The sequence below is a fragment of the Oryctolagus cuniculus genome, chromosome 11, assembly GCF_051225735.1.
Source record: "Oryctolagus cuniculus isolate XC-2025 breed Fujian yellow rabbit chromosome 11, ASM5122573v1, whole genome shotgun sequence".
In the NCBI taxonomy this organism is placed as follows: Eukaryota; Metazoa; Chordata; class Mammalia; order Lagomorpha; family Leporidae; genus Oryctolagus; species Oryctolagus cuniculus.
The window spans coordinates 109,095,848-109,118,342 of NC_142877.1; the positions used below are offsets into that span (position 1 = coordinate 109,095,848).

Here is a 22,495-nt window from a genome sequence, read left to right on the forward strand (position 1 = left end):
TTTATTTCTTCCTTCTACCTTTTTTGGGTTTTGATGTCTTTATTAGGTCTCTCATCAGTGAAATCCAAAAGTCTGAGAGTAACTGGTGTAATTAAATGTCTTCGAATGCCAGCATATGTCATCGTCTTTACTGTTGTTCCTAATACCTAGTGTGGTGTTAAGCACATAGAAAATTATGTACATATCTGTCAGATTGAATTTTAAATATATATAGATTGTTAGTTTTATACAATTTTTTGTGTTTTTTTTTAACAGTGCCCAAATCATGACCTATGGTTTTATTAAATAGCTTAGTAATGCATTTTGAAAGATCACCATGTAATCTTTTTCTTTTTCCAGCTTTTATCTCTTCTCTTTGAAGATTTGTTCAAAAAGTTTAATTCTGAAATGAAGAAGATTGCAGACCAGGTGATTCCTAAGCAGCGAGCAGCACAGTTTGATGTTGTGAAGCACATGCGCCAAGACCAGATCACCAATGGCATGGTGAATGCCATTTCCACCGTGAGTCACGATTCTGTGAAAATCTCTGTAGTAGAACAGAAACAGAGTATCTTGAGAATCCAGGAGCTATACACACACACCTATTTAAAGGAATGTTCACAAATCACACGTTTTCTGTTTTGAAAGGTACTCTAAAGCCTAAATGTTACTAGTGAGAATTGTATCATTATACTTTTCCCCCCTCCCCCATCCCTGGTTTCATTTTCTGCAGTTTTATTTACCCATAGTCAGCAATGGTCTAAAAATAATCAACTGAAAGTTCCAGAAATAATTCATAAGTTTTAAATCACTTTGTTTTAATATATTGATACAGCTGCCTCATTTTATTACTCATTACTGTTATTAACCTCTAATTGTCTTGATAAACTAAACTTAATCATACACGCATAGGAGGAGAAAACAGCATGCTTAGGGTTCAGGTACTATCTCTGGCTTGAAGTATCCATAGGGTTGTTGAAAAGCATTCCCCATTGAGAAAGGAGGACTGCTTTATAACTTCTCTGCCAAATGAGAGTTATTGTTACATGAGGCAGTAAGAAAACAGATCCTGTTACATAGAGGAAAAAAGTCTTTTAGTTTCATTGGTTTTTTGTTTGTTTGTTTTGTTTTGTTTTGACAGGCAGAGATAGACAGTGAGAGAGAAAGACAGAAAGAAAGGTCTTCCCTCCGTTGGTTCACCCCCCAAATGGCTGCTACCACTGGTGCGCTGCGCCGATCCGAAGCCAGGAGCCAGGTGCTTTTTCCTGCTCTCCCACGTGGGTGCAGGGCCCAAGCACTTGGACCATCCTCCACCGCCTTCCTGGGCCACAGAAGAGAGCTGGACTGGAAGAGGAGCAACTGGGACAGAATCTGGCGCCCCAATTGGTACTAGAATCCGGGGTGCTGACGGATTAGCCAAGTGAGCCGCAGCGTTGGCCATAGTTTCATAGTCATTCTGTTGGCTGGCACCACGGCTCACTTGGCTAATCCTCTGCCTGTGGTGCCGGTACCCCAGGTTCTAGTCCCGGATGTGGTGCTGGATTCTGTCCCGGTTGCTCCTCCTAAAGTCCAGCTCTCTGCTGCGGCCCGGGAAGGCAGTGGAGGATGGCCCAAGTGCTTGGGCCCTGCACCTGCGTGGGAGACCAGGAGGAAGCACCTGGCTCCTGGCTTCAGATCAGCGCAGTGCGCCGGCCGTAGTGGCATTTGGGAGGTGAACCAACAGAAAAGGAAAACCTTTCTCTCTGTCTCTCTCACTATCTAACTGCCTGTCAAAAAAAAAAAAAAAAAACTATAGTCATTCTGTTAATGTTAACTTCCCCCCATTTTTTTCCTGTAATAAAATTGACATATTTCAGGCAAATTTATTCATTGGTGACTTTTGCCAAAAACAGTAAAGCATGTTTCCTCTCATAGTAGCCTTCTACTCTTCGGAGGCCTGTCGGCTATTTTGCAGCGAGCCACGAATTCAGTCCTCAGCAGCTGCTGTGTATTCAGGGCCTCAGGCTATTCAAAAAAGGTTATCAGAGAGGTTTTTGCTCCCTTTCTTAAAAGCATGACAACTGTAGGTCTATCTGATGAAGTCTGCTGTCTGTTTTGTGTGCCAGACATAAAATTAGTGTTATGGATGGGATTTTGTTTAACAAAAGGATAGTATAGTCTAACAGTCAAAGAGTTAGTGGAGCCTCGCTTCCGTCCTTGACTTTGGAATTGTGCACTGGGTCCACGTGAGCAGCCATGGAGTGACAGCTGCATCCACACTTGAAGTGAACCAGGCCAAGGGGCCTGTTGAGAACATTAAGTTCTTATGGCCCAAACTTGTCCAAAGATAGGTTCCTGAATATTTGAGAAGAAGCCTCCCAAGAGTACTTGGGCACAGTCCTGTTAGATTTGCTTTCCTTGCTTCCTGACCTGTGATTTTCAGGTCCTAACAGCTATTTTGAGTCATCCTTTTGCCCCTGGATGAAATGACACTGCTTTATGTTCCTGACAGGGCTAGGCATTGTCGTCCCAATCCGTGGGCAACTCGTTACAATGAGCCATTGGTATGGTGTTTTCACCAAGTATATTCTCTCCCTGGAGCAGTTTTCAGCCCTCTGTTCCACCCCCTCCCTTTTGTAATACTCCTGCAGAATATGAGGACAGACTCTCTTGCTGAACATCTTGGCTTCACTCCCCATCCACTTCCTGTTTGCAACAGCTGCTGCCTTATTTTAGCTGTGCACTGAATGTTTGTTTACCTTATTTACTTTTACTGTGTGAGTGTAAGTCAGTCCACTGGATTCATTCTCATTCCAAGGATGAAAGGAGTTAACTGAGTAAGCAGTACGGGAAGTCAACTCATAGGATATATGTGTTTGCTCTGTTTCTTTGCTTTATAGCAGAGTTTCTTCCTAGAATTTACCTCTTTTCTATTTTATCAAAAACTCAGGCCTATAAAGGGGTAGATATTCATTTAGGTAATGATCGCACTTTGCCTTGTAAAGGAGTTGCCCTAAAGTCATGTAATTTCATGCAAACAGATCACCTAATCTCCTGAAACCCTAGGAGGTTTTTGCACTAGGAGGGTATTTAATCTGCCGTGTGTGAGTGCACTCATGAAGCTGAACATAAAATTTGGTATTCCTGGTTCTTGGTGCATTTTCAGGAGAACATTCTTAGCTTTCATCAGGTTCATGAAGGAGAGTGAAGAGCCATAGCAGATGGAGAATTTCTCTTTAGAATCAGGAAGGTATTAAGCCAACCATTTTACTGATGTTTTCTACTTAGCTTTTTTGATACATACTATTTTCTACAGTCAATTTATGTTACTATGAATTTAAATTACCCTGGAGAGTATTACCTAATGTATAAATTAATACAACTATAAAATAATATATATGATATATAAAATATTTAATGCATGAGAGAGAAAGTGAATTAAGTATTCAATGTACTCTATACGATTCTATTTTAGCATTGACGTGATAACCACAGAGAATATCTCTTCATATGAACACATGTGCAATTTTAGATTCCTCAAGCCTAGATGAAAAAGCCTACAGTTTATTCATTGTCTGCTATCAGAGTCATTTCTGTTACAATATTTTCCTCTAATTAGGGCCAGGTTTGGAAGACATCAAAGAATAATACATTCCAGTATGAAATTATCTCTTGGAGCTTCAAATTAGTTGTCCCTTAAATGTGCATAGGAATCGCTGGTGTTGTATCAGTCAGCTTATTGCTTCCAGTGGGAAGCTCTGGTTGAGCTGGCTTGTGCGGTATGCAGTTAGTTCCTCACACGGCACGAGCTCTGATGGGGTGAGGTTGGTGGAGGGAAGCATTCTCAGAGGATCCCTGGACATGGGTCTTTTTATCATATCCTGAGAAAATCCCAGGCATGACCTGACTAAAATTTAATTTTAATTGTAATATTTTTTATTTCTGGATAATCCTGGCTATAATTTCATAGGCAAGTAGCTCCTATTGTTAACTCTGAGTGACTGCAGTGTTGGGCACCATGTAAAAGTAGTCTTACGTCTCCCTTCTCTCTGCAGGGAAATTGGTCTCTAAAGAGATTTAAGATGGACCGCCAGGGTGTGACCCAGGTGCTGTCACGCTTGTCATATATATCTGCTCTTGGTATGATGACGAGAATCTCGTCCCAGTTTGAAAAAACAAGAAAAGTGAGTGGTCCTCGCTCTCTCCAGCCATCTCAGTGGGGGATGCTCTGTCCTTCAGACACCCCTGAAGGAGAGGTAAGGTACCTGAGGAGTCACCGTGTTGTGGCAGAGGGAACACCTGTTGAGGGTGGGGGGAGGTCTCCTCCTGCTCCCATCCCCCAGGCCGTGTGTGTGCGCGTATGATATATATTTTTTTAATTTGCCACTTCCCTGGCAAAGAACTACTGGTGCATCTTGTAAAGACCATATCAGTTTCATTGCAATACCAGTACTTAACAGATGCATTGGATGTACTGCTTTAACTAAATGGAAACGTGATCTGAATTTTCTCGTGCATTTTATCACAAGCATCAAGCTATGTAAAGAAGAGGGGTGAGGCCAGCACCGCGGCTCACTAGGCTAATCTTCCGCCTGTGGCACCGGCACCCTGGGTTCTAGTCCCGGTTGGGGTGCCGGGTTCTAGTCCCAGTTGCTCCTCTTCCAGTCCAGCTCTCTTCTGTGGCCCGGGAAAGCAGTGGAGGATGGCCCAAGTGCTTGGGCCCTGCACCCGCGTGGGAGACCAGGAGGAAGGACCTGGCTCCTGGCTTCGGATTGGCACAGTGCGCCGGCAGTAGCAGCCATTTGTGGGGTGAACCAAAGGAGGGAAGACCTTTCTCTCTGTCTCTCTCTCTCACTGTCTAACTCTGCCTGTCAAAAAAAAGAAGAAGAAGAAGAAGAGGGGTGAGAATGTGAAGGAGAACTGAGAGACTCCTCCGCTTTGATGCTTACAGAGTCCTTTCTTGATCCAGCTCCTTCATTTCTTTTCTTTCTTTTTTGTTAAGTTGTACCCCGGGGTAATTTATCCATTGTTCCTGTCACCTGATGATACCATAAACAGTATAACCACATTTGTGTGCTTGTAAAAAATCATTTATATATTTTCATTTTATTTTAAAGGCAGAGAGTCAGATGGAGAGAGATCTTCATTTGCTGGTTCACTCCCCAAATGCCTGTAACAGCCAGGACTAGGTCAGGCTTAAGCCAGGATCCTGGAATTTATTCCAGGTCTCCAGTGTGGGTGGCAGGGACCCAAGTACTTGAGCCATCACCTGCTATCTCCTAGGGTACACATTAGCAGGAAGGTAGATCAGAATCAGAGTAGCTGGGGCTCAGACCAGGCACTCTTGATCCAGATCTCGCACATGTGCATGTGTGGCAGGAACCCAATTACTTGAACTATCACTACTGCCTCGTGGTCTGCATTGCTAGGAAGCCAGAGCCGAGACTCAAATACAGGCACGCTGATGCGGCGTGCGGCATCTTAACCACTGGGCCAAATGCTCTGCCTGCTTCTTATTTTCTTAACGTGTAATTTAAAAATATATATACGTGTATATATTTATTGACTTATTTCTTTATTTGTTTGTACGACTGTTATAGGCCATCGTGATTTAAATAAGAAAAAAAATTGAGATAGGACAAAAAACCTTTTGTTGAGAGAATGAAATAAAAATTGTTAATTCACTTTTTAGAAACAGAAAAAGTCCACAACAACCACTTGGTTCCAGCCAACTAGGAGTGTGCAGTCCAGGTCCTAAAGTGAATTCTGACTCACTTATCTCAGAAGCACAGCAGTTACCTAAACATGAAACCAAGGGGTTTGAGTGGGTCTGCCTCTGTAGCACTCACTCTTCCCCATGTTGTGGCCTTTTCTCCTTTGTGTTACTACTGTTTGTTTCACTTGGGTCTGTTCCCTCTAACTTGTGAACTTCTGGAGAAAGGAAGGATCACCATTGTTTCTCAGGTTCAGAAAGAGTCTCATCCAAAGTTGAGGCCCATGAATATGAAGGGCTTTCAAACAGTTCACGAAAAATGGAGCTAAAAGATAATTCATATTTTCCATGAACCTTTTGAAGACCCCTTCATATATGCTGAGACAAATAAAAGTCATAGGTGCCAAAGTACAGGAACTTGTTATGACTTAGAAGGGTGAAAAATAGGAATCCGTGTAGAGTTGTGATTTTTAGATATTATTACTCTCCTAATTTGTCTTAAACCATATGGAAATTCACACTTAAATTATGCAACTTGTCAAATTTGCATAATTTATACGTCTTGAAGTTAGAAACACTAAATTTCCCAGAGATTGCTCCAGCTAATGTCAACAAAGTAGCTGCTTTGCTCATTACTACAGCAGGTAGTCTTTAAAAATTGAAAGTAAATTCTTCACATGTCATGTGTGTCTCTTTTTCTGTTTGTTATGTTCCATCTTTGTTAATATTTTTGTTGGAGATTTTTTTCTGGTTATATAGACGTTTAAAACTATTTGTTTCCTTTTCATTTTGAAATAATTTCAGACATACAAGAAGGATTTCAACAATAGTACAGGGCGAGTATCTGGTGCAGGATGTAGTGTAGGATGCTGCTTGGGACACCTCCTATTTGAGATCCAAGCACCCAAGGAGGCACCACCTGTGTGGGAGACCTGAACTGAGTTCTAAGCTCCTGTCTTCAGCCTAGCCCAGCCCTGACTATTTTGGGGGAGCTTTTGGCCCAGCAGTCAAGATGCCCGTATCTCATATTGGAGCACTTGGGTTTGATTCCTGGCAGTGCTTCCCGTTTTACTTCCTACCAATGGAACCCCTGGGAAGCAGTGGTGATGGCTCAAGGGATTGTGTTCCTGCTGTTCCTGGCTTTGGCCCCAGACTCCATTTGGTCCCCATTAGAGGCATCTAGGGAGTGAACCAGTAGATGAGAGCTCTCTGTTGGCCTGTCACTCTCCTTCTGTCTCTTTGCTTGTCGAATTAAAAAAAATAGAAAGATTTTTCTATGGCAGCAAGCATTTAGATGAGCTGTTAAGATAGCCATGTTCCCATTTTGGAAAGCCTGAGTTCATTTCCTGCCTCTTACTCCTGATTCCAGCATCCTGCCACCTGCCATGTAAGAGACTTGGGTTAAGTTCCTAGCTCCCAGCTTCAGCCCTGGGCCAGCCTTAGCCATTGCAGGCATTTGTGGAGTGGACCAGCAGATGACAGTGCTCAATCGCTCTGTTTCTCAAACATAAGATAAAATAATTTCTAAACAAGTATATAAAATGATTTTCCATAATCCTTCACTTAGATTCCCCACAATATGAACTTCTTCATAGCCATCACAGTTTTCAACCTCATGTAGTGAACATTGATAAAGACTATAATCTGTAGGCCTTATATAGATCTCACCAGTTGTCCCACTTGTGTCTTCTTTCTGCCACATGGCTTTTAGTCATCACATCTCCTTAGTTTCTTTTATAATGAAACAGTCCCTTAGTCTTTCCTTGCCTTTCATGACCAAGAAACTTTAGTGCTGGCCAGATATTTTGTTAAATGTCTGTCATTTTAGGCTGGACATTTTAATATTTTTTTTTATTTTTATTTTTTTTTTGTTTTTTTGACAGAGTGGACAGTGAGAGAGAGAGACAGAGAGAAAGGTCTTCCTTGGCCGTTGGTTCACCCTCCAATGGCCGCCGCGCTGATCCGATGGCAGGAGCCAGGAGCCAGGTGCTTTTCCTGGTCTCCCATGGGGTGCAGGGCCCAAGCACCTGGGCCATCCTCCACTGCACTCCCTGGCCACAGCAGAGAGCTGGCCTGGAAGAGGGGCAACCGGGACAGAATCCGGCGCCCCAACCGGGACTAGAACCCGGTGTGCCGGCGCCGCAGGTGGAGGATTAGCCTAGTGAGCCGCGGCGCCGGCCGCATTTTAATATTTTTATAGAGCTGTGTTTTTCAGTGTTTTCCTTTACTGTTTTTATGTAATATTGTCTTGGACATTTATGATGTCATCATGATTATAATTACAAATAGTACTGTGCTGAGCAATTCTGCAGCTAAATCTATTTTGTTTCCTTGCCTGGGTGAAAGGATATGTACCTTTGAAAGGCTTTTGTGTGAATCACCAGAGTGTCTCACAGAAGATTGTACTGTTTATATATATATAAGTGTATATATGGAGAGTATATACTGTACTGTAAACTATTGTAAAATAGTATATATTGTACTAGTTTTTATATATCTATGTATGTATAGCTGCTAACAAAGAGATGAGCTGTTTTCAGACACAAACTGGACCTTGTATTACTAATATTTATCCTTAAAGATGGCTATCTTGTTTCTTAGGCATGTGGTTTGGTTAAAAATTTGGCCCTTATGACACATATCACAACTGACATGGAAGATGGACCTATTGTTAAATTAGCCAGCAACTTGGGAGTAGAAGATGTCAATTTATTGTGTGGGGAAGAGCTCTCGTACCCAAGTGTGTTCCTCGTCTTCCTGAATGGTGGGTACATTAGAGAGACATGTTGATCCGGACAACCTGTTGGGACAGGGAGGGAATCCATTATTATCTTTGCATTTTTTTAAGATTTATTTTATTTATAAGGCAGAGGGAAGAGGGACAGAGAGAGACAGAAAGAAAGAGATCCTCCATCCGCTGATTCTCTCCCCAAATCACTCTAACGGCCAGGCTGGGTCAGGCCAAAGCCAGCAGCCTGGAACTCCATCCAGTTTTCCCGCATGGGTGACAGGGTCCCAATTATTCCCCTGTCCTCCCAGGCACATCAGCTTGGAGCTGGATTGGAAGCAAAGCAGCCGGGACTTGAACCAGTGTTTCGTGGGATGCTAGTGTTACAGGCAGTGGCTTAACCTGCTGCACCACGCCAGCCCCTATCTGTGCATTTAAAGAATAAATATACTTTAATTCTGGGCCAGGTTGACATTAATTTTAAGGTAGAAAAAGATAACAGAATTATTCTATTGCCTGAGTTATCCAAGTTTTGGAGAAGACACAGCTGCCATAGCTGAAAGGTAATTTGCAGAAATTGGTTTCTTTTTCAATCTTTTTTAAGTGCTAGTGTATCCACGGTGGAATAAGGCTCAATATAGTATCTCTAAGTGCATATTTCATATCTACATCATTCTGAAGAAACAATCAGATCAGCCTTTAGAGTCAGTTGACTTCCATTCAGCCATTTGATAATGGGTACGTCAACAGCCTGTGGCGAGAATTTGGATGCTCCTTTTTTTTTTTTTTTTTTTTTTTTTTGGACCGGCAGAGTTAGACAGTGAGAGAGAGAGAGACAGAGAAAGGTCTTCCTTTTCCATTGGTTCACCCCCCAAGTGGCCGCTACGGCCGGAGCTACACTGATCCGAAGCCAGGAGCCAGGTGCTTCTTCCTGGTCTCCCATGGGGGTGCAGGGCCCAAGGACCTGGGCCATGCTCCACTGTACTCCCGGGCCACAGCAGAGAGCTGGACTGGAAGAGGAGCAATCAGGACAGAACCGGCGCCCAACCAGGACTAGAACCTTGGGTACCAGCGCCACAGGTGGAGGATTAGCTTAGTGAGCTACGGCGCCGGCCTCAGATGCTCCTTTCACCTACTTCTTCTCACCTCCTTCAGCATCCCCCAGAGCTGGGCAGTAGGTGCACCTCACCCTTTCTGCTTTTACTTTGGTAGTCTGTGTGCTGCTTACTGACAGATATCTCCCTCTGGGAGGCATTAGCCCTGGGCCCTTATGGGCTGGTGAGGAAGGGGTCAGAACTTGGGCAGAGCTGCTCCCTGACTGCCATTTTTAGCGTATGCCACCAGTTGAGGCTAAGTGAGCTCTTATTTTGCATCTTCTCCTGGTACCTTTTGGGATCCTCACCCTAACCAATGATCACAAGAGCAGTTAAGTAACAGCACTAACCAGGTGCTAGGCAAATGTATTTTACATTGTTCAACTCGTTTAACCTTCGTAGCCACTCCTGTTGACGAGATAGAGCCAATGTTCAAACCCAGGTGCCTGGATCCCAAGTTCATGATGCCAGCACTGTGCTGAGGAGAGGAGAACCATGAAGCGAGCTTTCCAGTACTACTCAGCCAACATTGAGGCAGGACCTGCCCTGGACTCTATGTCCCTCAGACCACCCTCCTCCCTGTGTTTTCTCCTATGGCTTGTGCACTGGCTACAGGAGTTAATAACAGTGTTTTCAAACGACCATTCTTTTGTTGCTTATTGTTTTTATTTAGTAGATATTTTAAATCAGATTGGGTTTATGTTTTATTTCTGCCTTACCTCTTCTTCTTTTTCCCATAGGAAACATCCTGGGAGTCATTCGAGACCATAAAAAGCTTGTGAATACATTTCGACTGATGCGGAGAGCAGGATACATCAATGAATTTGTTTCCATTTCGACAAATCTTACAGATCGGTGTGTGTATATTTCCTCTGATGGAGGAAGGCTGTGCAGGTAATTATTGCAAAAGCGGTTTTTAAGAATCAGTTTATATTCACTTTTGAAAGAAGTAGACTTGTTTTTATTTTTGAAGCTGCTTTAACTTTTTTCACTAATAAGATTAATTTGCTTAGCCAACGCTCCAGAGATTAATGGGAGCCGCAATTAATGGGTGGTTCTGAGATGCATGGGAGCCAGTCTCTGCCCTCAGAGAACTCAGTCTGCTGAGAGAGGCAGAAAGAAGAACAGAGAATTGTGCTAATAATTGATACTGGCCATTGTTTGAACATAATGCATGTACTATAAGTATAATGCTTTTGCTTCATGTAACCCTCAGATCAGATTATTATTTTTATTTTATAAATGAGGATATGAGTTCAGTGAGGCTAAGTAACTTACTCAAAGCTAAAGAGTAAGCGTCTGTTTTTTACTCCAAAGTCCCTAGAATTAATTTGACTCCAATAGTCATGATTTTTACTCACTATATACTGTTGCTGCAAGCTTAGCTTTAAAACAGTAGTAGAGTTGTGCCACTTGAGTATAAAGAGAGCAGAAAAGCAGGAATAAAAAGGTAGAGACATGAAGGAATAAAAACAGCATTAGGCACAGAAGAGTGGGTTGCTTTTATTCATTCAACAAACTTTTATTAAAGGCTTGTTATGCACAAGTCCTGTCTAGGAGCCAGAGGTCTAGAGATGAAGGTAATGGAGTGTCTGGCCTTTTGGGGACATGTGGGCTATCACCTGAGGTCATTGCTGTGTTTCACAAGCCTTTTCTTGTTTTACTCTAATCATCCTGTGTAGGCAGAGAGCTAGAAGTGGCTGGAAGAGTATGAGCTAGGCAGGTGGACTGTGGTTGTTTGGGTCTGTCCAGAGTCCTTTTTCCTTCCCATTCCACTACTTTTTCCTTTTGGGACTCTCCTTCTTCCACAGTCTTCGGTGTATTCTCCTTAGCCCAGGATCAGGCATATGACCCAAGCGAGATCTGCCAGACTCTCTTATAGAAAACGTGAATGCCAGCTGGAGTGAATCACGGGAAGGAGGTGCTTCGTACCAGCTGATGCATGGAAGAGACTGCCCAGGACGCCTTGCTTTTATTTATTTATTTTTTTAAAGATTTGTTTATTTGAAAGTAAATTATACAGGGACAGAAGGAGAGGCAGAGAGAAAGAGGTCTTCCATCTACTGGTTCACTCCCCAATTGGCTGCAGTGGACAGAGCTGCACTGTTCTGAAGCCAGGAGCCAGGAGCTTCTTCTGGGTCTCCCAAGTGGGTACAGGAGCCCAAGGACTTGAGTCATCTTCTGTTGTTTTCCCAAGGCCATGGCAGAGAGCTGGATCGGAAGTGGAGCACCTGGGACTTGAACTAGTGCCCATATGGGATGCTGGCACTGCAGGTGGTGGCTTTACCCGCTGTGCCACAGTGCCAGCCTCACTCTGGATTCTTGGGACTGACTGCTCTGGTTCCTTGTCTTTCAGAGGCTGAGGATTATACTTTTTTCTTGGATTCTGTTCCTTCCAGTAAATTCCTGATGCTTCCAGTAAATTCCATTTTTGTTTTAAGTAACCAGGATTGGTTTCTCTTCTTTACAGCCAAAGAATGGCTAACTGATGATATACCCATGTTTGAATCCCAAGTTCTTATTTATTGGTTTGTGTGAGTCCATGTATGTTACTTAAGTCTCCAAGCCTTGATTTCCTTGGCTGTAAAATGTCAATAATAATCTCTACCTGGGATTGTCCTGAAAACTGATAACAAGATTGTGGTGCCTGTAGAGTGCCAGGCACACATTTGGTACTTGATCACTATTCATAGCTATTAACGTGGTCCAGTTAGGGGCAGGAAATACAGTACATCATTTTTCTTTCCTTATATCCAATATGATGTAGCATTCTCTAAAAGCAAACATTGTTTTTTAGAGGTGATTCTGGCAGTAGGAATCAGTAGAACTTAGAGAGTGAAGAGGAACCCAGGTAGCTACGTGTGCCCCTTCTCCTGTTCCCGTCATTGCTGATGCGACACCTGAAGCACGCTGCCGCTCCTGACTGAGACAGCAGATTGCTCTGCTTCCAACCAAGAAGCAGCCAGAATTTCCAAATAGTGTGGATTTCCATGAAAAGCTCACCCAGTTCAATTGTCAGCAACTTTGGTCCCCTCTTGTCATTGTGCAGCTCTTCTTCCAAACTGTCGGGAAGTGCTGTTAGTCCTGCCGTGGTTATTGGGGCTTCAGGGCAGAGCACACAAGTGTCTGTTGGTGACTTGCTCCTCCCGGTAAGAGCTGCTTATCCAAATAGCAACCGCCCTTGACGTTTCATGGCCACATGCCTTCCTTTGTGTCAGTGTTTCCTTGTGGTGGCAAAACCCTCAGAAACAAGTCCCCACTGACAGTTACAGGTTAATCTGCTCAGGAGCTCACTACCTTAAACCACATGCATTGCTAAGAATCGCAAAGTAAGAAAGTCGCAGTCACATTGCTGCTTTTCCAGGACACATGTAGATTTAAGTAACCTGCGGGTGTAGCTCAGTGGTGTTTATCCTAATCAAATATGGGTAGTCCTCCAGCCCTCATAACAAAATGTCATTATTGTCCTGAGGGACAATGTTTCTTTGCCTGCAGAATCCATGGATAGTATAGTAGTCCCCCCTTATCCGTGGGGATACATTCTAAGCCCCCCAGTGGATGCCAATCTTAGATAAACTATCTTTTTCAACATGGTAACCTGGATGGCTACTGCATGATTAATGGGCAGGTAGGATATATAACTCAGATAACGCTGGACAAAGAGATGCTCCACATCCCAGGCAGGGCAGAGGGGGAAGGTGTGAGATTCTGACACACTACTCAAAACAGCACAAAATGTAAAGCTTATGAATTGTTTATTTCTAGAATACTCCATTTAATATTTTCAGACCATGGAACTGAAACTCTGGGAAGCAAAACAAGATTTTATTATTTTTGTGTTGACTTTTCATTCAAAACCAAATGTTCTCTGAGATATTTGGAGGCAGTATTTTGTGTGTGCCTGTGTATGTACACACATATTTGCATGCATATAGGCTTATGTGTGTATGTTTATATAAGAAAGAAAGGGTGGGTCCTTACATGCTGACACATGCAAAAATACCTGATGGCCTCAAACAGTCCAGTAATAAGTTTAATTGTATCTACCTCTTCCCTCATTTCTCTATAGTAAACTAATTTGCCAACGTAATTCTTGCATGGAACACCTATTAATTTGTTTCTTTTCTGCATTCTAGACCCTACATAATTGTCAAGAAGCAGAAACCAGCAGTCACGAATAAGCATATGGAAGAGCTGGCTCAGGGGTACAGGTAAGCAGCCCCAATTAAAGTACATAGATCTTGGGACCGGTGCTATGGCTCACTTGGGTAATCCTCCACTTGCGGCACCGGCATCCCTTATGGGCGCCAGGTTCAAGTCCTGGTTGCTCCTCTTTCAGTCCAGCTCTCTCCTGTGGCCCAGGAAGGTAGTGGAGGATGGCCCAAGTGCTTGGGTGCCTGTACCTGCATCGGAAACCAGGAAGAAGTATCTGGCTCCTGGCTTTAGATCGGCATAGCTTCGGCCGTGGCGGCCATTTGGGGGTGAAGCAACGGAAGGAAGACCTTTCTCTCTCTGTCTCTCTCACTGTCTAACTCTATCTGTCAAAAAAAAAAAAAAAAAAAAAAGTACATAGATCTCCTTCACACACATATGTACGCTTTAGTCAACCAATAATGAGTCAGTAACAAGGCCATTGGATCTGTGCTTTCAAGAGAAGTATCTTTTCATTTTCAGTCTCTTTATTCCTTCCCACCTGCTTGGACATGGTAAAATACTTAGCAGTTCAGATCCTGAGGATTGCAGAGCCCAGTGTGAGTCTGTGTACTGTTAATGTTTCTAGTGAGAGAAGATGTGGATGCTGAGGGCCTCGCATCCCATGGAGGTTTTTAAGTTAGATGTGTTTTTTAGAAGTGGGGACCAGATTGACAAGAATCACAGAAGCTGTACTAATTTTGTTTCAGTGATTTGTAATCACTCTGTGACCCAAGAATATCAGTATCCCAATGTACTGCTGCTGTTTGGGAGAGAAAGGTGCTTTTAGCCTGAATGAAAGGCAGTGTCTTGTTATTTTTTATATAATAAAATACTGCTGTAAAATGCTTTTTTAAAAAAAGATTTATTTATTTGAAAGTCAGAGTTAGAGAAGGAGAAACAGAAAGAGAGAGAAATCTTCTATCCTCTGGTTCATTCCTCGAATGTCTACAACAGCCTCAGTGGGGCCAGGTTGAAGCCAGGAGCCTAGAACTCCATCTGGGGCTCCTGCATGGGTGGCTGGGTATTTACGTCATCTGCTGCTGCTTTCCCGGGTGCATCAGCAGGGAGCTAGATTAGAAGTGGAGCATCCAGGACTTGAACCAGGACTCATATGGGATGCTTGCATCACAGGAAGTGGCTTAACCCATTGCACCACAGTGCTGGCCCCTGTAAAATGCTTTCTGATAATGTCTCTTCACCATTATTTCTCAGGAATTTTGAAGACTTCTTACATGAGAGTCTGGTTGAATATTTAGATGTCAATGAAGAAAATGATTGCAACATTGCACTATATGAACACACAATTAATAAGTAAGTAAAATCTGTAACAAGTGTAGTTGAAACCTATTCTGACAATAGCTACTATCTTCTCTTTTTCCTTGTCATCTTCTATTTCTCTGTCATGTACTCTTTGAGGAGGAATTGCTGTAAGTAAACTGTCTCATAGTAAAGTATACCCTTCACTTACTCCAATTTTTGAGATTATCACAGAGATGCTAACAGGTCATCTTTAATATTTAATTACTGCCAAAATTGAACCATTGAGTCAGGTTACGTAGAAATGGATCTGTCTCTTCCTTAGAGAGCTTTCCCAATGGGCCTCTGAATTCTTATTGTCAGTACAGGAAACCTAAGAGCAGTGTAAACTTGAAATGGTATTATGTTTGCAGCATTGCCTCTAGAGCAGTGATATTTTTAGAAACACCCATGTTCCATTTGGAATATATGGGAGGACATGTACATACCTTGCTATCTGATGTATGTAACTAAGGAACCACTTACCTGAAATTGGACTTGTTGCATTTATGTTGTTAAATACTTAGGGAGTTTAGTATTAGCACCTGATAATTCTTTGTATCTTCAGTAAAGAACAAGTATTTTTTTATGTTTTCTTTTACCAGATGTAATGTACAACACTATTATAACGCAATAAATAATGCATCCTAATCAGACTTTTCATTCCTTAAAGATGTGAATCTCTCAAATTACTTTATACCTCCCATTTCAGAATTGGCAGAACATAAAGGAGAACTAGTTTTTAGTAACCCTGTTAGTGACAGTTCTGACCTTTGTGTTACTCAAGCCCAAAAGCTGTGTCAGCCGTGATTCATCTCCTTGCCTATGTCCGCATCAGTTCCTTAGCGTGTTGTGCGAGTCTTCAAAATCTGCCACCCACTGCACTAGTCCTGGCCACTCCCGTGGCTACCTGGGCTCTTGCAAGAGTCTCCTGACTATTTTTGCACTTAATACCATAAGTCTGTTCCTTAGGGAGCAGCGTGCTTATGTCAGGACTTTCCCACCGGCCAGTGGCTGCCCATCGCCCTCAGAAGCCCTTACAGAGGCCTTCAAGGCCTACATGATCTGGCCGCTTCACCATTGCAGCATCCTGCCCTTGCTCCTCTCCCTCCCTGGTTCAGCCACTCTGACCCCTGTTCCAAACACTCCAGCGTGCCTTTGCTTCAGTGCCTTTCCTCTCCAGGAATACTCAGTCTCACGCACCCCCGTGTGGCACACTGCATCACTTCCTCCAAGTTTTAAGTCAGATGTCACCTCCTCTAGAGTCTTTTCCTATCAGTATTAACCCAGTTGCCAACCTGTTCCACTTATCAAATCTGTTTTGTTTGGTAAACATTTTTATATTGCCTTTTTCATACCTATGAAGTTTTTCAAAATACAGCAACATGTAAAGTAAAAAGAATGAATCTCCTTTCTTCCCCATCCCACCACACTCTACCCTTTAGAAACAAAACTAGATAGTACTAATAGTTCAATATGGTTCTTCCAGATTTTTTTCCAAATGAGCATTTATTTGGGAGCCCATACAATGTGTGTGTATAAAATAATGGTAGCAGCCTCATTTCCTGACTTTAAACATAACAGTATATTCTGGATTTTTTATACTAGTGTGTATATATTTATTTATATATAAATATATTATTATTTTAAATCATTATTTTTACATTATCTGCTTACATATGGTTTATTTAGCTTGTTCCTTGCTGATGAATGTTTAGGTTATTTCTGATTTTCCTATATTTATAAACAATAATTAATTAGTTGTGATTTAAGCTAAATTTAAATGCTTTCCCCACAGTAAATAGGAAACCCAATTCTGTTCAGGATAGAATCTTAAATTAGTTATGGTTTTAAGGAAAATGATTTTTTAGAAAATCAAAATACCCAGAGTATTTGGATTTTCAATAATTATTAGATACTATATGATTTTATTTGTTACAAGCATGATAATAAGAGAAACTTCAAATGTTTTCCTTTTTATTTTTCCAACTTTTAACTCAATCTTTACCTTTGGAAACATGGAGAAGGTTGTCTCTAGCCAGTGTTTAAACAAAATAGTATATTTAAAACAAATGCCTTTTAAGGAAAAGGTAGCTGTAAACTGATGCTCTTTAAAACAAAACAAAACCTAGAGTCCTTCCCCTGCCTGCAGACAAGACCAGGGTGTCTGCTAGGCGGGGACTGCTAGCTGATAAGGTCAGAGGTGTTCTTCAACCAGGGCTGCAGGAGAGTCCCCTCTCACTGGGCTGGGACATCACTCAGTGCGTGTGTATTGAGAAGAAACAGATGGATGAGTGGGGGCCTCCTTCACCAGGGTACATTGAAACTGAATTTCCACCATGCCTCAAGGCTGACTGTCTTAGAAATCACTTCTCTCCACGTACACAATTGTTGCTAAGGTTCCACATGACAAGCGCAGAGGGAAGAGTGGGGCGTCAGCAGAGACCACAGATCCTAGATGTGATATCTGCCATTTCCAGCAGAAACCTAAAAATCATCTGGCTGTTCTTTTCCTTTCAGTGATTCTACAACGGAGTTTTATGAAGAGATATGTTATGGAAATAACTAAGATTCTAACACCTAGATAAAATCTGACTTTGTGTTCAATAAATATAGCAGAGCTATCAAAAAAATAAAAAACTCCTGTAAACCTATACTTGTATAGCTTCAAATTTTTTAGTAACCACATTTAAAAAGTAAAAGCAAGCAGGTAAAACTAATTCATTTTATTTAACCCAGTATGTCTAAACTATCATGTCAACATGTAATCAAAATAGAATATTAAGATTACTTTCCTCCTTCAACAAATCTTCAAAACGTGATAGATATTTAGGGCACATCTCAGTTTAGATGCCAGGTTTTGATTGGAAATGCTCACTGTGATTTCAGAACATTTTCAATCAAAAAAATAATTTATAAATGTAAGTTCTGAAAATAATAAAAGATTCAAATAACTAAAGTGAGTTATTTACACTTAAATTTGAGTTTTAAAATGTAAAATAATTAAAATTAAGTAAAACTAAACATTTAGTTCCTTGCTCACACTAGCTTATGGCTGTGGTATTGATCCTGATAGGTCTATAGTAACTCTTCTTGAAAGATATATATTTCTTTCTCTAAAACGATGAGACACCTTTGTCATTGATATAAGCTGGATGAGTAAGAAAAGCAGGCTAGGAGTACAGGTGGTTACTGCTAATACTTTATTTCTAAAGGTGCAGTATAGTCATTTCTTTAATGTGTTATTAGTATGTAGTGTAATCTTTATTTTCTGTATAGGTGTGACATGCAACCTCCATTCTCTTATATTTCTATCACTTAAAAAAGTATAAGTTGTTATGTTTTATTTTATTTTATTTTATTTTATTTTATTTCTGTTTTACTGGTTTATTAACATTAAACTTTAATCTTCTAAATCCCTTAGCAAGCTAGATAATATTATTATAACCTTTGAGACACACTGACTTTAGTACTTGATGTCTCAATCTTCTAATTCTTACCTAATTTCCTAGAGATACGACACACTTAGAGATTGAACCCTTCACTCTTCTCGGCGTTTGTGCTGGCCTGATTCCATACCCTCATCATAACCAGTCCCCAAGAAATACCTATCAGTGTGCCATGGGGAAGCAAGCAATGGGTAAGCTTCCCTCCTTGAATTTTGTTTTAAATACTTGGGGAAAAGGCTTATTTTTATTCTTGCCTCACTAGTATTACAGGCTTGGATCAGGCAGTCATGTAGCACCAAGGGTTGCCTGTGGAACTTGTGCAGTGCTTGCTGGTGCTCTGTCAGGTCTAAAGCTGAAACAAACCCAAGAAACCTGCTCTGAACTTGCTTCTTTGACTAAAAAAAGCAACTTATAATAAATGTCACAGAATTTTGAAGAAGTACATACGAGGAGCCAAGCCCTGCAAGATGTAAGCAGCTAACCAGGAAACATGGTAGAAAGAGCGGGGAGGAGTAGGAGAACATGTGTAGCGCAGTATTAGACTGTTCTCTTAATTGCCTGGGTGAGACATTGAATCCACTGTCTCCTTGCAGTTGCTGCTGTGTCTCCTAAAAGTTACCCAGTCCTTGTCACACCAATTGCTGAGTTCATGTTCCTTTCTCTTTGCTATTTTACTTTCCTTCCAACTGTCCATCTATTAATTTATCTATCCTCCCTATAAAACTTTCTGAACATAATTATCGATCCAGCATGGGACCAGAATCTGAACATAAAGAAATGAGACAGCCTCAGTGAGTTCTCAGCCTAGTAGGGGAGACCAGAAGATAAAACAGGAATTCCCTGTGGTGTGAGTAGTGCTGTAACGGACCAGCAGCTGGGATCTCAGGGAATCAGAGGAGGAAGATCACTTGGAGTTAGAGCACGATTTGTTTCTGAAGGATGTCTTGAAAGACGTGTATTTCAAAGGCAGTGGAAGTACAGGCAGGATTGTGGAGTCCTTGGTGTGGCTGTCTGGTGTAGTGTCTATGCAGAGGTATGCTAGAGGGGTCCCACTGAGGACTTGGGGTTGTGTCCTAAAGGTAATACATAGCTCTCAGGCAAGAAGATTTGCTTCTAAGCCTTTTCAAAATATTTTCTTTTTTTTTATTTTGTAGAAAGCTTTCATTTAATAAATATAAATTTAATAGGTACAACTTTTGGATTATAGCGGTTTTTCCCCCCATACCTACCCTCCCACCCTCAAAATATTTTCTAAATCACGTAAATCTAATAAATACTGTTATCAGACATGCCTGGACATCCGTGTGACTTGTCAGCTCTGACTGGAAGTATGATAGAAGGAGCTTCATAAAAAGACCATAAAAACATGGAAGGGGGCTTTGACGTTACCTCTGGGTACAGCCAGCTTGTCAGTTACCTGCAACCAGATGTGCTGACGACAGCCTGACGATTCAGGAATTCTGTCTCTTCAGTGTGGGTGCACAGTTTGTGTATATGTGTGTGTATATTTATCTTTTTTAAATTTTCATATTGCTCTTTGGTTAGCCATAAAGAAGTAATAAGTGCATTGTCCTACTACCATCTACCTGAATGATGTAATATAAAATAAGTGCATTGTCCTACTACCACTTACCTGAATGATGTAATGCCTGGACAGTTCAGAATAATTCCCAGTGGGAAAATCTAAACAGCAGCTCATCAATTTCACTTTTCCCATTCATCGTCAGCAGCAGTGTAGGCTGATTTCCCGCTTGTGCTTCTGACTTGCTAACAAGTAGAAATATACAGTACTGCACCCTGTGTGTCTTGAAAGGACTATCACTTCTATTGGCTTTACCAAACCATTTTGTTTCATGATGTGAATCCCAGCTGAAACAATATACCTTTTGTGGAGAACTTTCAGCAGAATTAACGGAAGACTAATCACTTGGTCTCCAGTGCTGCTCTCCAGTGTGCTTGAAGATGGAAACAGAGACTCACATCCATTTCTGTTTAGGGAAGCTCTTTTTTTTTTTTTTTTCTTCTCACTAAAGAATAGACTTGAAGGAAAGAAATAACATTTTTATTTTTATAACTCCTCCCCACAAAAGAGGGGGAAAAAAACCCTTTACTTTGTGGCCATGAGTATCTGAATCACTGCTAGTTACCACACACAGTTAAGCAGGATCAGTGTGTACAGAAAGCCAATTCAGTGTCTGTAGAGTTCTTTTGTGGTTTTCTGTGTGAAGGGTTTTTTTCTCGTTTTGTTTTGAGTGTCATTTGCAATTCATTGTCTGTGTTTTCTGAGGTTGGTGTATTCAGCTGCTCTGACCCTGGGTCCTGCACATTTAGCTCCTTGGATACAATCCTCTGACGTTACTGCTGACGCTGGGAAGACAAAAGCCACTGAATATCTTAAGTAATAAGAAAAAGCCTTTGTTACTGTTGGTTATTATAAAACACCTGACTGGAAAGAAAAGCAGCGAGATAAAAGTACATTTAAAGTTGGCACATACCAGAGCCACATTTCTCTTTGGACCCTGACATAGCTGCCAAAGTGTTGAGTGAAGTCTGTATGAAAAATCACACAAGGAGAAAAGTCAGTAGTGGGAGAGAGCCCACGCAAAGACCCAGGTCTGTCAAGCAAACCCAACCCTTGGAATCACACTTCTGTGCATCATTTTAATTCCATGCAGTCTGGATAGCTGATAACTCACAGTCACGCTCTGTCTCACTTTAAATATGAACGATTGCTGAAGACTATTTAAATCTCAGAGATTCTCTGCAGATGTGCTAAAGTTTGTCTGTCTGATAATCTATGTAGAAAGTGAAAGAAAGTAGCCCAGAGTTAATTCATGAAATAATCTAGCCAACCTGGAAAATTTCCTATCTGCCAACACCTGCCCTTTACCTCCTCTAACGCAGGGAAGAAATAAGACATTTTCTGTCACTGTGAAGGAGACCAAGACTGGTGCAAACCACAGAGACCAGAAGTCTTACCTTGCATATTAAAGGAAGCAAATCTCACAAAAAACACCAGCACAGAGTGTTTCTTAAATCTTTGGTGCTTTAAATTATTGATCAAGTTTGTTGCCCCACAGTGACTCTCTGTGCTAAGAAATCCCTCCATTCCATGGCTCTGGCTCTGTGTGTGTGACATGGTTTGGAGCAAGAAGCCAGGTAGACATCTGGAAATGGCAAGGTATCCAGGTCACTCGGCAGTACGAACAGAGGCTGTGTGTTGGAGCTGTCTTGTGTATACTCTCACTGCACCCGATGCCAAGTTCACATGAGTCACGCTTTCATATCCTGCCCATTTTATTAGCTGGCAATCGTCTAGTGAAACACTTTCCCCTTGTAAAGGGATCTCTCAGCCACTATTGGCTCAGTTAATGAATATGCATCACAGACCTCCCCTAGCCTCCTCCCACAGCCTCTTCTCACCACCCCTTGCCCCACTTCCCAAATTGCTGGGACTTGCCTTTTTAACTCAGGAGCTAATGCAGCTTCTGTTTTTGTTTTTGCTTTCAATAGATTCTATTTCTAAGGAGATAGTTTCTTTTCTGTGCTCTCCATTTTACAGTAGGGATGGGATGTCCTGGAAACAGGATGGAGGATTTTGAAATATTGGAAGTATATGATATACAGAGATCTTCATAAAATTTTCTTTCATTCTACAACTTCTCCCCTCTTTCTGTTTGAATTTTTTAAACTTATTTATTCTTTATCCGTTTAAGGACATAAAATGAACAAAATATGTCTTGGTCAAAATATTCCTGGCAACTCCCTTTTAGAAATGTTGGTTAAAAAAATTTTTTTAACCATTGTAGCTGTTTTAGGTATAAGTTTATGGGGCATATTCTAAGGTGAGAATATAGGCCGTGAATAGTTAACCGAGGTAAAACCAGTGCGGCGTGTAGGTTAGAGTTAGCTGGAGGTAGAATGGGTGATACTGTAAGGTGCAAGGATAAATATTTTATCATTACTACTGATATTGTTAATCATAATGAATCTTGGCACTGAGTACTCAAATTCTTCACATATGTGTCCTCTTTTAATCACTATAATAGTACATACATACATT

General features: G+C 41.5%; 1 protein-coding gene across 4 annotated transcripts in view; it reads left to right on the forward strand.

Moving 5' to 3' along the window:
• POLR3B (RNA polymerase III subunit B) overlaps window positions 1-22,495 on the forward strand; it is a 125,023-nt gene that overhangs the window by 52,922 nt on the left and 49,606 nt on the right. For all 4 annotated transcript variants that reach the window (XM_089307582.1, XM_002711427.6, XM_008257116.5 and 1 more), the window contains 7 exons: window positions 340-501; window positions 4,014-4,214; window positions 8,273-8,435; window positions 10,234-10,387; window positions 13,630-13,704; window positions 14,900-14,998; window positions 18,496-18,623. In XM_089307582.1, the coding sequence (XP_089163708.1) occupies window positions 340-501; window positions 4,014-4,214; window positions 8,273-8,435; window positions 10,234-10,387; window positions 13,630-13,704; window positions 14,900-14,998; window positions 18,496-18,623 (982 nt within the window). The remainder of the gene's footprint in view (window positions 1-339; window positions 502-4,013; window positions 4,215-8,272; window positions 8,436-10,233; window positions 10,388-13,629; window positions 13,705-14,899; window positions 14,999-18,495; window positions 18,624-22,495) is intronic.